The sequence below is a fragment of the Petaurus breviceps genome, unplaced genomic scaffold, assembly GCF_028583685.1.
Source record: "Petaurus breviceps papuanus isolate PSGF00001 unplaced genomic scaffold, PetGlider_PUasm1.0 77, whole genome shotgun sequence".
NCBI lineage: Eukaryota > Metazoa > Chordata > Mammalia > Diprotodontia > Petauridae > Petaurus > Petaurus breviceps.
This window is the reverse complement of record NW_027186492.1, coordinates 13,198,187-13,210,743: the sequence shown is the minus strand read 5'-3', so window position 1 is coordinate 13,210,743 and position 12,557 is coordinate 13,198,187. Positions and strand designations below refer to the sequence as shown.

At 35.0% G+C, this 12,557-nt stretch overlaps 1 protein-coding gene across 6 annotated transcripts in view; it reads right to left on the bottom strand.

Annotated features, from left to right (window-relative positions):
- The window catches only part of HECTD1 (HECT domain E3 ubiquitin protein ligase 1), a 105,166-nt gene that overhangs the window by 66,158 nt on the left and 26,451 nt on the right, over window positions 1-12,557 (bottom strand). For all 6 annotated transcript variants that reach the window (XM_069105989.1, XM_069105992.1, XM_069105993.1 and 3 more), the window contains exons 3-8: window positions 10,219-10,453; window positions 8,286-8,513; window positions 5,399-5,680; window positions 5,022-5,292; window positions 4,131-4,207; window positions 3,944-4,042 (exon numbers count right to left, since the gene is read on the bottom strand). In XM_069105989.1, the coding sequence (XP_068962090.1) occupies window positions 3,944-4,042; window positions 4,131-4,207; window positions 5,022-5,292; window positions 5,399-5,680; window positions 8,286-8,513; window positions 10,219-10,453 (1,192 nt within the window). The remainder of the gene's footprint in view (window positions 1-3,943; window positions 4,043-4,130; window positions 4,208-5,021; window positions 5,293-5,398; window positions 5,681-8,285; window positions 8,514-10,218; window positions 10,454-12,557) is intronic.

Sequence of the window (12,557 nt, the reverse complement as noted above, 5' to 3'; positions counted from 1 at the left end):
GTCTTTCCTATGTGTTCATTTGCATTGTCAATCTTACTACTCTATTACAGGTCTTAATTACCTGTGCCTGGATTAATCTAACAGGTTCCAAGTTGTTCTCCCTGCCTCCAAGCTTCACCTTCTTTTAATCCAGTGATTCTCAAAGTATAATTCTTAGATGCCTGGTAGTCCCTGATATCCATTCAGGGAGTCTGCAACATCAAAACTAGCTTCATAATAATACTGAGATATCATATACCTATTAAAATTCTGTGTAAGGCCGAGTGTTCTTCATATACTCCAACCAAAACAATATATCACCATAAACAATGCAGAAGTAGACAGACAAATCCAGCTGTCTTCTAGAAAGTCATACATTAAAGAGATATGCAAAAACCTCACTCTTCTCACTAAATCTTACTTTGGAAAAGTTAATATCCATAAAAATAGATTATATAAACTAACATGTAATAAGTTTATTTTTAAAAATTTTTAGAAATTCACTTCTAATATGAAAAATATCAGTAGATATGACCCAAATAAACAAAAGCACTCCAGGGTCCTCGGTAATTTTTAAGAATAAAGTGATCCTGAGACCAAAAAGTATAAGAACTGCTTCATTAAACTATCCTGCACTATCACCAGGTTAAGCTTCCTAAAGCATTATTTTAATAATTCCACATGCTCAACTGTTTACTATGAAGTCTTAATTCTTTTGCCTGATTCTTCACAATTCTCTAATACTAACCATAGACTCCAATTAGTTTAGTCTCAGGTAAAGCTTATAATCACCTTCATACCTTTACCCTCATGTTGTTCTCATTAACTAAAATATGGCCTTCCTTCTACCCATGCTACAGTGCTAAATTCAACTCCTCCATGTAAACTTTAAAGACTTTTCTATTCTTTACTAAGTTTTCCCTTTTAACTCCCATAAGACTCTTAAACACTTTCAAGAATGGGCTATTTCATCTTGTATTTTTGTTAGATTAGAATCATAGATTTTTAAGAGCTGAAAAGGAATAATCTTTTCATTTTACAAACTAAGAAGTAGTGACTGAGATAAGCTCTGACTTATCTAACATTATCTACATAGTGACAGAATTAACAACTAGAATCTAAGGTCTTGAATTTTACGATTATATTTCTTTTTACTATCTATCAACCAGAAATCATTAGTAAGAACTCACTATGCCATAGACATTGTGCTAGGTCCTAGGAATATAAAGAGAAAAAAAATCAGTCTGTGCACAAGGAATTTGTATTTACAAAAGGTGAAAATAATGAATATTTACATTTAACAAAATACATACAAGAAATATTTTGGAAGAGAAAACATTATTAACAACAGGCACAAGGAAAGGCTTCATGTAGAAGGTAACACTTGAGTCAAACTTTGCAGGACATTAAGAATTCTAAAAGGTAGCAAGATAAAGAAATACATTCTGGGAATGGGGGATAGTCAGTACAAAGGAACAGGGAAAATCTCATGCTATATATGAAGAACAGTAAGAAGCCTGGATTGACCAAATTATATGAAAATTCTATGAATTAGAGAATATATAAGGCTAGAAAGGTAAACTGAAGATAGGCTGTAAAGAGCTTTAAATTCAAAAAAGAATTTATTTATTATTTTAAATGGTGCAATAGAAGTTTACTGAATAAGAAAATGAAATTGTCAGACCTCTACTTTCAGAAAATCACTTTGCAGTTGTATGGAGAGTGGATTGGAAAGACTTGAAGCAGGTAAACCAATTAAGACGCTATTACAAATCTTTGTGAGGCAGTGAGGGTCTGAACTAGGGTAATGGAAGGAAGGAAAGTAGAGAGAAAGAAAGCATAATAAATGTGGTAGAAATAGAACTGAGACTTGGTAAATGATTGCTACATCAGACAAAACTGACAAGACTTGGATAGAACCTGAATAGAACAGAATCATTGATGATTCCAAGGTTAAGAATCTGGAAAACTCAAGAATGATACCACCATGCCACCACCCATGATAAAACTAGGTACATTTGGAAGAGGATTTGGGGAGTCTGACTTTTATTAAATTTGATATGTGTCTGGTGCATCCAATCTGAAATGTCCCACAGGCTATTGGAGATAAGACTAGAGAGTAGGAAAAAGACTAGTGCTAGATAAAGAGATATGGGAGTCATCTTCATAGAGATAACCAAATCTGCCAGAATTGATGACACTGAGGGAGCATGGAAAGATGAGCAAAGAGACTTCAGGTAACCTCACATTTGAAGTATGATGTGGATGATTATCCAGGAAAAGAAAATAAGTGACCAAGCAGGTAGGAAGAAAATCAATAGAATGGAGTCATAAGTGATGTCCAAGAGGAAAAAGCGGTCTACAGCATCAAATGTAGTCAAAAAGCTAAGACTGAGAAAACGTCATTACATCTGTGACATCAGTGACAAAGGTGATCGGTAATTTGGAAAGAATAGTTTTGGATGAGTGACGAGGTCAGAAGTCCAACTACAAAGGGCCAAGAACAGCAAATGAAAAGGGATAGCAGCAGAGTAGACAGCTTTTTCTAAGAGATGTAAAAAGGAGGAAATAAATAAAACAATAATAGCTTGAAGGGACAGCAAGGCAAAGTGAGGATTCTGTGAGTGATGAGGAGAGCTGAGCATGTTTGTAGGCAGCAGGAGCAGAGCCACAGGACAGGAAAAAATTAAAGATTAGAGAGAGAGGGAAGAAGATTGTACAGATAATCTACCAGAGGAGACACAAGGGAATGGGATCAAAGCTATAGTATATGATGAGATAGACTGCAGCAAGGAGAAGGGCCATAAAAGGAAAGAATGAGAGATGATGTAAAAGGGGTTTGAGATGCAGAGGGGCATATTTTCTCAATAAAATATGAGGTGAGATACTAAGCTTAGGGTGGGGAAAAGAAGTGCTGTAGGAAATATACAAAGAAAAGAGCAATTATCTATGATTATAATGGAATATTATTGTGCTATAAGAAATGACAAGCAGGAAGATTTCTGAAAAAAACTGGAAAGGTTTACATGAATTGATGCAAAGTGAAGTGAGCAGAAACAGGAGAACACTGTACATAGTATGAGCAACACTGTGAGATGATCGATTGTGAACGACTTAACTCTTCTCAACAAAACAATTGTCCAAGAAAAGTCCAAAGGACTCATTAGAGAAAATGTCATCCACATCCAGAGAAAGACCTGACAGAGTCTGAATGCAGATCGAATCATAATATTTTCACTTTCCTTATCTTTTTTAGTGGTTCATTTCTTTTGGCCTGTTTCTTCTTTTACAACATGACTAATATGGAAATATATTTTACATGGCTGCATATACATAACTTACATCATACTGCTTCTTGAAATTGCATTGGAAGATAAAGAAATTATCTTCTCCCCATGTTCTATTGTAATTTGTCTTATCTATATTAGCCTACATCAAGGGAGCAGAAAGGAAGAGAGGGAGAAAATTTAGAAATAAAGAAATTTTTTAAATGAATGTTAAAAATTGTCTTTACATGTAACTGAAAAAAAATGCTATTAAAAAAAGAAAAGAGGAGGCTCATTTTAAAGATTCTAAGAAGTCTACAATTAACATTTATAATAGCACTTTAAGATTTGCAAAGTGCTTTCCTCACAACAATGAGAAAAACTGTTCTTTTTTTTTTCCATTTTGGTTGTGATTTGTCCAATCACACAGCAGGAAAGCATCTAAGCTAGGACAAGACTCATTTCAAATGCTTAACCAACCTCTCAGTTCCCACAAACTAGTATTACTATATCAAAACATGAGTATGAAATACTGTTACAGAATATGTCTTGTACTGACCATAATCATAAGATTTGTGAAGAACAATGACAACACAAAGAAAAAATGTGATTATATATTAATGTATGTTAATCTTTCCCCTCAACATAATTCTTAAACATAGAAAAATAGTTAATTATACTAAAGCTAAACTTCATACCTTTGCTACTTGAGGTCTTCCAAAGCAGGCTGCATAATGTAATGATGATGACCTTTGACCTCTGTTAACATCTGCACCTCTTTCACATAGAAATTCTACCTGTGAGAATTAAAAAAACAACAACAAATGTTAGTTGCCTTACTTATTCCTCTGCCTTTGAAAAACTTGTTATTACATATTATCTTACCATTTCCTGAGTTCCAAAAGCAGAGGCCCAGTTTAAAAGGGTTTGCCCTACATCATCCATAAAATTCACTTCAAATGCTGCAATTATTAAAAATAATTAAAATATAATTGAGAATCAAAAGAAAATGTGAAAGTATAACTACAAAGCACAATACAGAATGAATTTATTTTAAGTGGATATACACATTTCTCACTACGAATTTTCTGGTAATCTGAATTTGCCCTATGCTTTCGCCCCACTAAAGGGCATAAGAACACTGAAAATTCACTAATTTTAATCAACTAAAAGTAAAAGTAAACTCAGTTAAAGACTTTTTTAAAAGAGATTTGCCATCTCTACAGTTAAAATGAACAAAGATGAGAGTCTATAATTCAGATTACTTATGGGACTCAACTCAAAGACAAAGAAGAAACTAAATTTAAAAAGAATAAAAATAGCTGAGGCTTGGCATTACTTTATTAGTCAACGTAAGATGAATATCTACTAAGATATTCTTAAATGTCATAAAATAGAAACTGTATAAAATGACTAGATTACAAACTAAATCTTATCATAAAAGCAGTTCTATCTTTTTATCACTTTGCTTTTTCCTCCAAAGCAATTTTTTTTCAAGACCGGTATTTCATCATTTAGCAGCAATCTATCCAGGTCACATTTCTCTCAGATTCCAGGAAGAGTAAATGAAGCATTCCTCTCTACCTAAATTATAAGGCATCACCCTCTAGTGGAAAAAGTGACAACTGCAGGCTAACATAGATAAACTGCAACAGAAAATGGGGAGAAGATAACTTCTTTATCTTCCAAAGCAGTCTCAAGAAACCTGTAATAACAATAATTAGGATCTGTGACTTCCACTATCTGTGACCTCATCTCTTAAGATAATCTACATACCTCCGGTGTCAATTGCATCTATCAGGGCATCAGTATCTTTGCTTCGGATACAGTCAATGAGCTGCCTATGTGAGCGCTCTCCAGAACTGTCCAATCTACGAAGTCCTGGAATTCTGCCCGTAGATCCAGCACTGGATTTTGGTAGGGCCTTTCGTCCTTCAAATAACAGCACCAAGAGAAGGTCAACCAAACGCATGGTATCCAACACACATCTTTCATCACCCTGTAGAGCACTTTCAATTGAATCTGGAAGCTCAGACCTCAGGAGATCCTAGAAAAAGGGATGAGAATAATTATGTTGTTTAAAATGACACTGTTCCATCATCCCATAAAATATTGTCCTTTGAAATAAAAAATAGTAAAAAAAATATTCTTACATGTGTGACTACTGGAGAGCCTCTGCAAAGTGTTGACAGCAAACTTACAATAGTTGAAACCTGATTACTTAATTTGGAATCAGCAGCTGTAGATGGTGCTCCGGTTGTGCTTCTCCCTGGTTTGCATGCTGATGATGGCCCTGATACAGTACCACCAGCTGCTGCCATTCGAGATAATAGCTCTTCAGTCAGTCCATGTTTGGCTAATGGGGCTGGGTCAACACCACGTCGGGTAAATCTGTCAGCTAAGGAAGCAAAACATCGCAAAGCTCCATCTGAAACCTAGATATGGAAACAGAAAATAGAATCTCTAAAGATATCACAATCTATATAAATGGAAGAACCTGAAACTCACTTAAAAGACTATGACACTATTAAGACACTGAAAACAATGCCACTGATAATCCTAAAAAAATCTAAGCAGGTCACATTGGGTTTAGAGAGGAAAAAAAAACATAGTATTTGGTAATAATATTGATATCATAACTTTTGACATGTAAGTTCTGTCAATTCAACAAGTCTGTAAAATTAATTTTAAATTTTAAATTTTAATTAGATTTAAAAAATCTACTTTACATGAATTCCTGGTTTTAATTAACACAATCTAAGAAATAAATATAATTGATTTGATTTTTGGAAAATTGTTTTTATAATGGATGACTTCTCTGACTACAGATTTATAACTTTTCTCTTTTCCTATATATAGCACCTATTCCAAAATCTTTATTCTTTCCTCTTCAGCACCTTCCATTCAAGTTTACAAGCAAATGCTTATTGAATAAGTAAATGATCCAGTTCTAGGTCTTCCACCTATTCCTCACAACTTCTCAACGTTACCAAGTTTCCCTATGTTTCACTAAGCCTAATTATCATACCTATGAAATTAATTCCATTTCCTCTAGTAACTATCAGTCACCCCCAATCTCATTCACTTTACATCTCTTCCTATCAATAAATTTCTCTCCAACAAAAAACATGCTCAAGTTTCACTAATTTTTTAAAAAGCTCCCTTGACATTTCCACCCCTTTCATTACTTATCCACTGTAATTTTACACTGCTAAAATGCTAGAAAACATTTTCTACACCCAGTGCCTCTACTTTAGCAGCAATTCTCCTCAACCCCTTGCAATTTGTATTCTATCCCCCCCCCCCAAAAAAAAAATCATCACTAAATAGTTACTAATAACAAATCAAATGGTATTTTTAAAATCCTCATCATCTTTAACATACCTCTACGGCTACCAAAATTCTTGACTACTTCCCTCCCAATGGATACTCTTCTCCTCAAATGGCTTATGAGACACTGGATTTCCTTGCTTTCTCCATTCATTTTTAATTTCTCCACCTTCTTTTCCTTCTCTGGCTCCATGACTTCTATATAACCCCTTAGCATAGGTATCCCACAAGCATCTGCCGTTAGTAGTCTTCTGTGTATAACCTCTTTCTTGGTAATCTTATTCATGGCCATACCTTCAATTAACTTCTCTATGAAGATGACTGACTCTCCATTCATGAACTCTCTTCTGAGTGATGGATCTGCATTTCCAACTGTCTATAGGAAAGGGATTCATAATCTGGGGTCCACAGATCCCCACCACCCCAAGAGGCCAGTGGATAGATATCAGAGGATCTGTGAACTTGGATGGGAAAAAAATGCGTCTTTATTTTTACTACCCTTTAACTGAAATTTAGTATTTCTTTTTATTATGAATGTAGGTAACAAAATCATTACTCTGAGAAGTCCATATGCTTCACCAGACTGCTGAAAGTGTCTAAGACAGACACAAAAAGGTTAAGAACCCCTTCCAGAGGACATCTTTCCTAAGATATAGCTTCAGAATTCACCCCAAACTTCCCAAATTCACAACCTTGGAGTTGCTGTGGATTCTTTGTTCTTTCTTTTATTTCCTTCTTTAATTACTGTCCATAATAAAGTTACCAAGTCATATAAATCTACTTCCACAAAATTTTCCAAAAATTTTCCAAAATGTTCTTATCTCTAGTCTCAAAGCACTAAATGAAAAGAGATCATTAATAATCTAGATCCCTAGATTATTATAAGTTTCCTAACAAAGTCTTCATTTCCTCTCTCCTTTAGAACTACTCTTTATATTTCTTCCATAACAGTCTCCATCAGCCATAGATTTGATCATGTCACTCCTCCTTTCAAAATTTTTAGTGACTCTCTTGTAGTGACTTACTGAGTAAATTTCAAACTCTACTGGCCATCAAGCCCTCCCACAATCTGGCCACCCTGCCTTTCCAGCCTTATCTCTTAATATCAATATTTTCAAACTGGAAGGGATCTCAGTGACTATGTAGTACAACCCATATCCCAAAAGAATCCTTATTATAATACACTCATCAGGTAGTCATCCAGCATCTGTTTGAAGTCCTGCAAGGACTTCTCTAATTCCTAAGAAAATTCAATGCACTGTGGGACAGCGAACTGTTAAGAAGCTACTCCTAACATCAAATCTAGATTTGTCTCTTTGCAACTTTCCCAGTGTTAATGTTCTGCCAGGTTCTCATCCTTGTTGCCCAATTCTGAATGTTCTCTCTCTCTAATCAATGTCCTTCCTAAAATGTTTGTCAAAAAACTTCATACAGTACTCCAAAACATATTAGTACTTTCAACAACAACATTCTATTCTTTGTTCATATGTTCTCTATTTTAACACCAAATTCATTGTACAAAAATCAATCATGCTTTGTAAGGACTTCAAACAAAAAGCATTGGAAGTTCTGTTACTTTTAATATTGTCCAAATCTTTTGACAAACTACAACAACAAAAAAACTAAAAAGAAAAAACCATCACTATTAATTGTGAAAAAAAATAAACTATTCCAAATAATTTCTTCATTTCTATAAACTTGTCCACATACCTGATGATCTTCATGTTTTAATAAACTAGACAGGGATTCTACACAGATTTCTAATGAAGAATCTTGAGGTTCCATTTTGCCACAAAGTCTTGACACTACAGCCATCGCAGAATGAAGGGTATCTTTATGAACCAGGTGCCCACTGTCACGAATGAATGTCAGCACACAGTTTAAACCACCAGCCTCAAAGACAGCTCCTGATTCACGAGTACAGATCAGTTCTAAAACCTATGAATAATTAAAATACAAAAAAAAAAATTGTGCCTTCTCAAACTTATGTTTTTCTTCATTTTCTGTTGGAGAATAGGATTTCTACCAATCTAGCAAAAATCTCTAGGTGGTTTTACCACACTGCTTTAAATCATAACTTTACAATCCAATTCAGGAAAATTAAGACAATGAGGCAATAAGAAGTTTCTTTCATTAAAGAATATTAATTCTTTATTCAACCAGGATGTCCAACTAATAACAGTCCTTATTCCTTTCACAATGTTGGATGAAAAGTTTTTACAGAATAATATGAAGAATGCAAAGAGAGAAATCCTTACAAAGGAGCTCCTGAAATAAAGCAGGCAACTCTGCTGGCTTGCTGCTTAAGAGTTGTAAACTTTGGCAAGGCCCACAAAAGGCATATTAGTCTAACAAATGACTTAAAATACATACCTTTTCTCTGACTAGCTATCATTCAAGTTATAGCAGACCTATGAACTGAAAGGAAGCTGAAGCAGTATGAGAGAAAGTTTTAAAAAGGACCTTAAAGTCTCTGTTATAAACTCCCTCACAGTTAAGACTTCTTACCCCAGTCCTATGAAACCACCCTTTGGAATAATAAAGGATATCTCTTCTACTGTTCTCTACCACTTCCAAAAAAGGAAAGATAAAGGTGAGGGAAAAAAATTCTTTTCATCTTTCCAAAAGACCTGATTTTTCTCACCTACCTATCTCACAAGGATGTTGTGAGGAAAACAAACTCTAAAGTATAGTATAAATGTTAGTTATTAGTAGTCCTCTTAAATATAAATGTAGCACAAAGAACCCTGGAGCTGGAGGCCAAAGACCTGGATTTCAGACCTAGCTCTACCACCTGCTAAGAAGGTGGTACAACTAATACATTTTTAGTACTTATTGTGTGCCAGGCACTGTACAAACACTTCACAATCATCATCTCATTTGATCCTCCCAACAACCCTGGAAGGCAGGTTCTATTACAACCCCAATTTTACAAACTGACAAATTAAGCCAACAGGGGGTAAGTGACTTACTCAAGGTCATGCAGGTAGTAAGTGACTGAGGCCACATATGAACTTAGAGCTTCCTAACTCCAGGCCCAACACTCTAACCACTGTACCATCTAGCTGTAAGAGCTTAACAAATGCTTGCTGACTAGGGAAATCTCTCTTAACTACTTCTGCACTTTAGCTTCTTTGTCAAAAGGGAATGTTATGACTGATATGGAAATACATTTTGCATGACTGCACATGTATAACCTATAGCAAATTGCTTGTCTTCTCAATGAAAGAGGGAGGGATTTAGAATTCAAAATTTAAAAAAAATTGTTTTTAGATGTAATTGGGAAAAATATTATAACATACACACACACACACACACACACCCCCCTAGCTTGTGACCTTGGGCCAATCACTCAACCCCAACTGCCCTACCTTCCCCTCTCAAAAAGAAGAAAAAAAAAAGGCATATCTGTGACATTCCTCAATCTCCATATGATACATCTTCCAAAAATGAAAAAAGAGGGGGGGGAATGATAATATTTAAATCTACCTCATAGAGTGCTGTGAGGAAGGTACTTTGTAAACTGTAAAGTTTTATACAAACATGTTGTTAAAATGGAATAATTTAAGGTATGTATGCATCTCTTAAAAACCTGTAATGTAAGAAACAGTTTTTTAAAATATAAGTTTTAAAAGATATTTACCTTCACGCATTGTTCAGCTAAGTCTCTGCTGGTTCTGTTGTTAAGTTCAACTACCACCAAACGATTACAAAGTGCTTTTATGGCTCCATCTACTCCAACAATTCTTCGAGTACATTCTGCTGATACATCTAGGTAGTAGGTTATGGCACGGGCTGTCACTTCTAATACATTGTCTGGTGCACTTTCATCAAGAAAAATTTTACAGAGAGCTGGTAAAAATGTACGAGGAGGGCACCTAGAGCAAAAAAGAATACATTATATAATACTAACAAACTACAAATATTTTGCTATTAACTTAACCAACACAAAAAAAAAAATGAGACAAGTAAAATAATTTTAGGGTAGCATTATGAAAGGAAACAATTGGAAGCATACTCCCTGTTTGTGGTCAGTTCAAAAATAAGTAAACACATCAAAACTTAACAAATTTTTACAGATTTAATGCTATTTAAAATGCCTACCTGCTACTTTGGTGAATGTAAAGATAGAAAAATAGATCAAGAGAACAGAGGATATAAAAATAGAACCTAGTATATATTAGATTAGTATTTGAGGGAGTGCCTGGTACATAGTAGAGGCATAATAAATACTTGTTCACTTGGTTTGGTAAACTCAAAATACAAAAACATTTGAGAAAGGAAGAGGAAAACAAAAATTGTTAGAAAAAATTGGATAGCAGTATAGCAACAAATTAATAGAATCATACACAATACACTTGAAAAACCCAGAGTAGATAAAAAAAAACAACACCATAAAAGAAAGAATACTATATCTGTCAACTGTGAAGAGAAGCAAATGCATTTATCTTGAAAATGGTACAAACTACTGGACACAAAATTTATAGATTGGATGGTTCCAAAGATAACATATTTTTATAGGACAAAAAGCAACAACTATAAACTAAATAAAAACTAATCAGATAGATGAATGCATTTGTAACAAGAATCCAACAGAAATCTGACATCAGAAATATAAGAAACTAAAATAAATCCTTTATAAGAATTTTTCAGGAGGATTATGGGCAAGGACTATTAACAGTTTCTAAGGGAAAAAAAGAAAATTATGAGTCACTATTTGAAAAAACTACTTAAGTATTTAATAATTCAAGAAATGCACATTTAAAACAACTCCCCATCAAATTCACCAAAAAGTGGCTACTAATATAGGGCAAGAATGTTGGAGGGTTTGCAAACTGGTTAAAACTTTTTCAAAAGCAATCTGACAATTTACAATTAGTTATAAAACCAGTCATGTCTACTACTAGAAGACCCAAACAGGCTACTATTAAAATTATTAGCATAATGTATGAATGAGTTGATGATAAAAGCATTTACTAAGCACTTGGCAAACCCCATGTGTATAAAAATATTCACAGCAGTTTTACATAAAAAAACAAAGGAACTAGAAACAATATATACCTGGAGAACAGCTGAATACAGTGAGGGATGTAATTGTCATATTTTTAAACTTTCATTTATTTCACAGGACAGTAATACAAAAAAAGGTGAGAAACACTTAACAGTAAAATACAGCAAATTTAATTCAAAGCATGGTAGATATGATGACTCTCACCTACAGGAAAGGTCACCTAATTAATTTCCCTGCTTAATCACTTCCCACACACCTGTCTTCCATATAGTTTGCTAAAATAATTTTCCTAAAAAGCACAGGTATTCTCCCTTAATTTCTAAGGGCTCCCCATTACCTCCAGGATTGTGATAGTAATGGCAATTAAAGATTCCCCTGTATTGGCTTGGTTTTCAAATTGATTGTGTTAAAACCCAGAGTTTGTTAATCCCACCTGTGGGATGGGCTTGTTGATGTGAAAAGAAAGTCCTGAACTGGGAGGAGCTGGTGATGTAGATTTGGAGAGACACTAGAGAGAGGCGGAAGATCTTTTTGGAAGCAGCACCTTGTGGAGAGAGAGAGACTAAGAGAATTGCTGGTGGCCACTTTGAATTGCCCTGGACTTTTGGGACCTGCCCCCTGAGCTGCCAAGGACTGAGGAGACATGGCTGTTTTGCTGGTACTTTGTCTGTCTGTTTTGATGTTATTTTGCCAGATTTGTCCACTGGTGAAAGACTGTCCTGTTGAAGAAGTCCTGGAACCTGGTATTTGGTTAAGAAGCCCTGAGACTGCCCTGCAGACAGAGAGTGAATACTGTCCACTGGTGAGGGACAGTGCTGTTGTTGCAGAGGTCTGGAGACTGTTCTGCAGACAGAATGAATACTGTCCACTGATGAAGGACAGTGCTGTTGTTGCAGGGGTCTGGAGACTGTCCTGCAGACAGAGTGAATACTGTCCACTGGTGAAGGACAGTGCTGTTGTTGCAGGGGTCT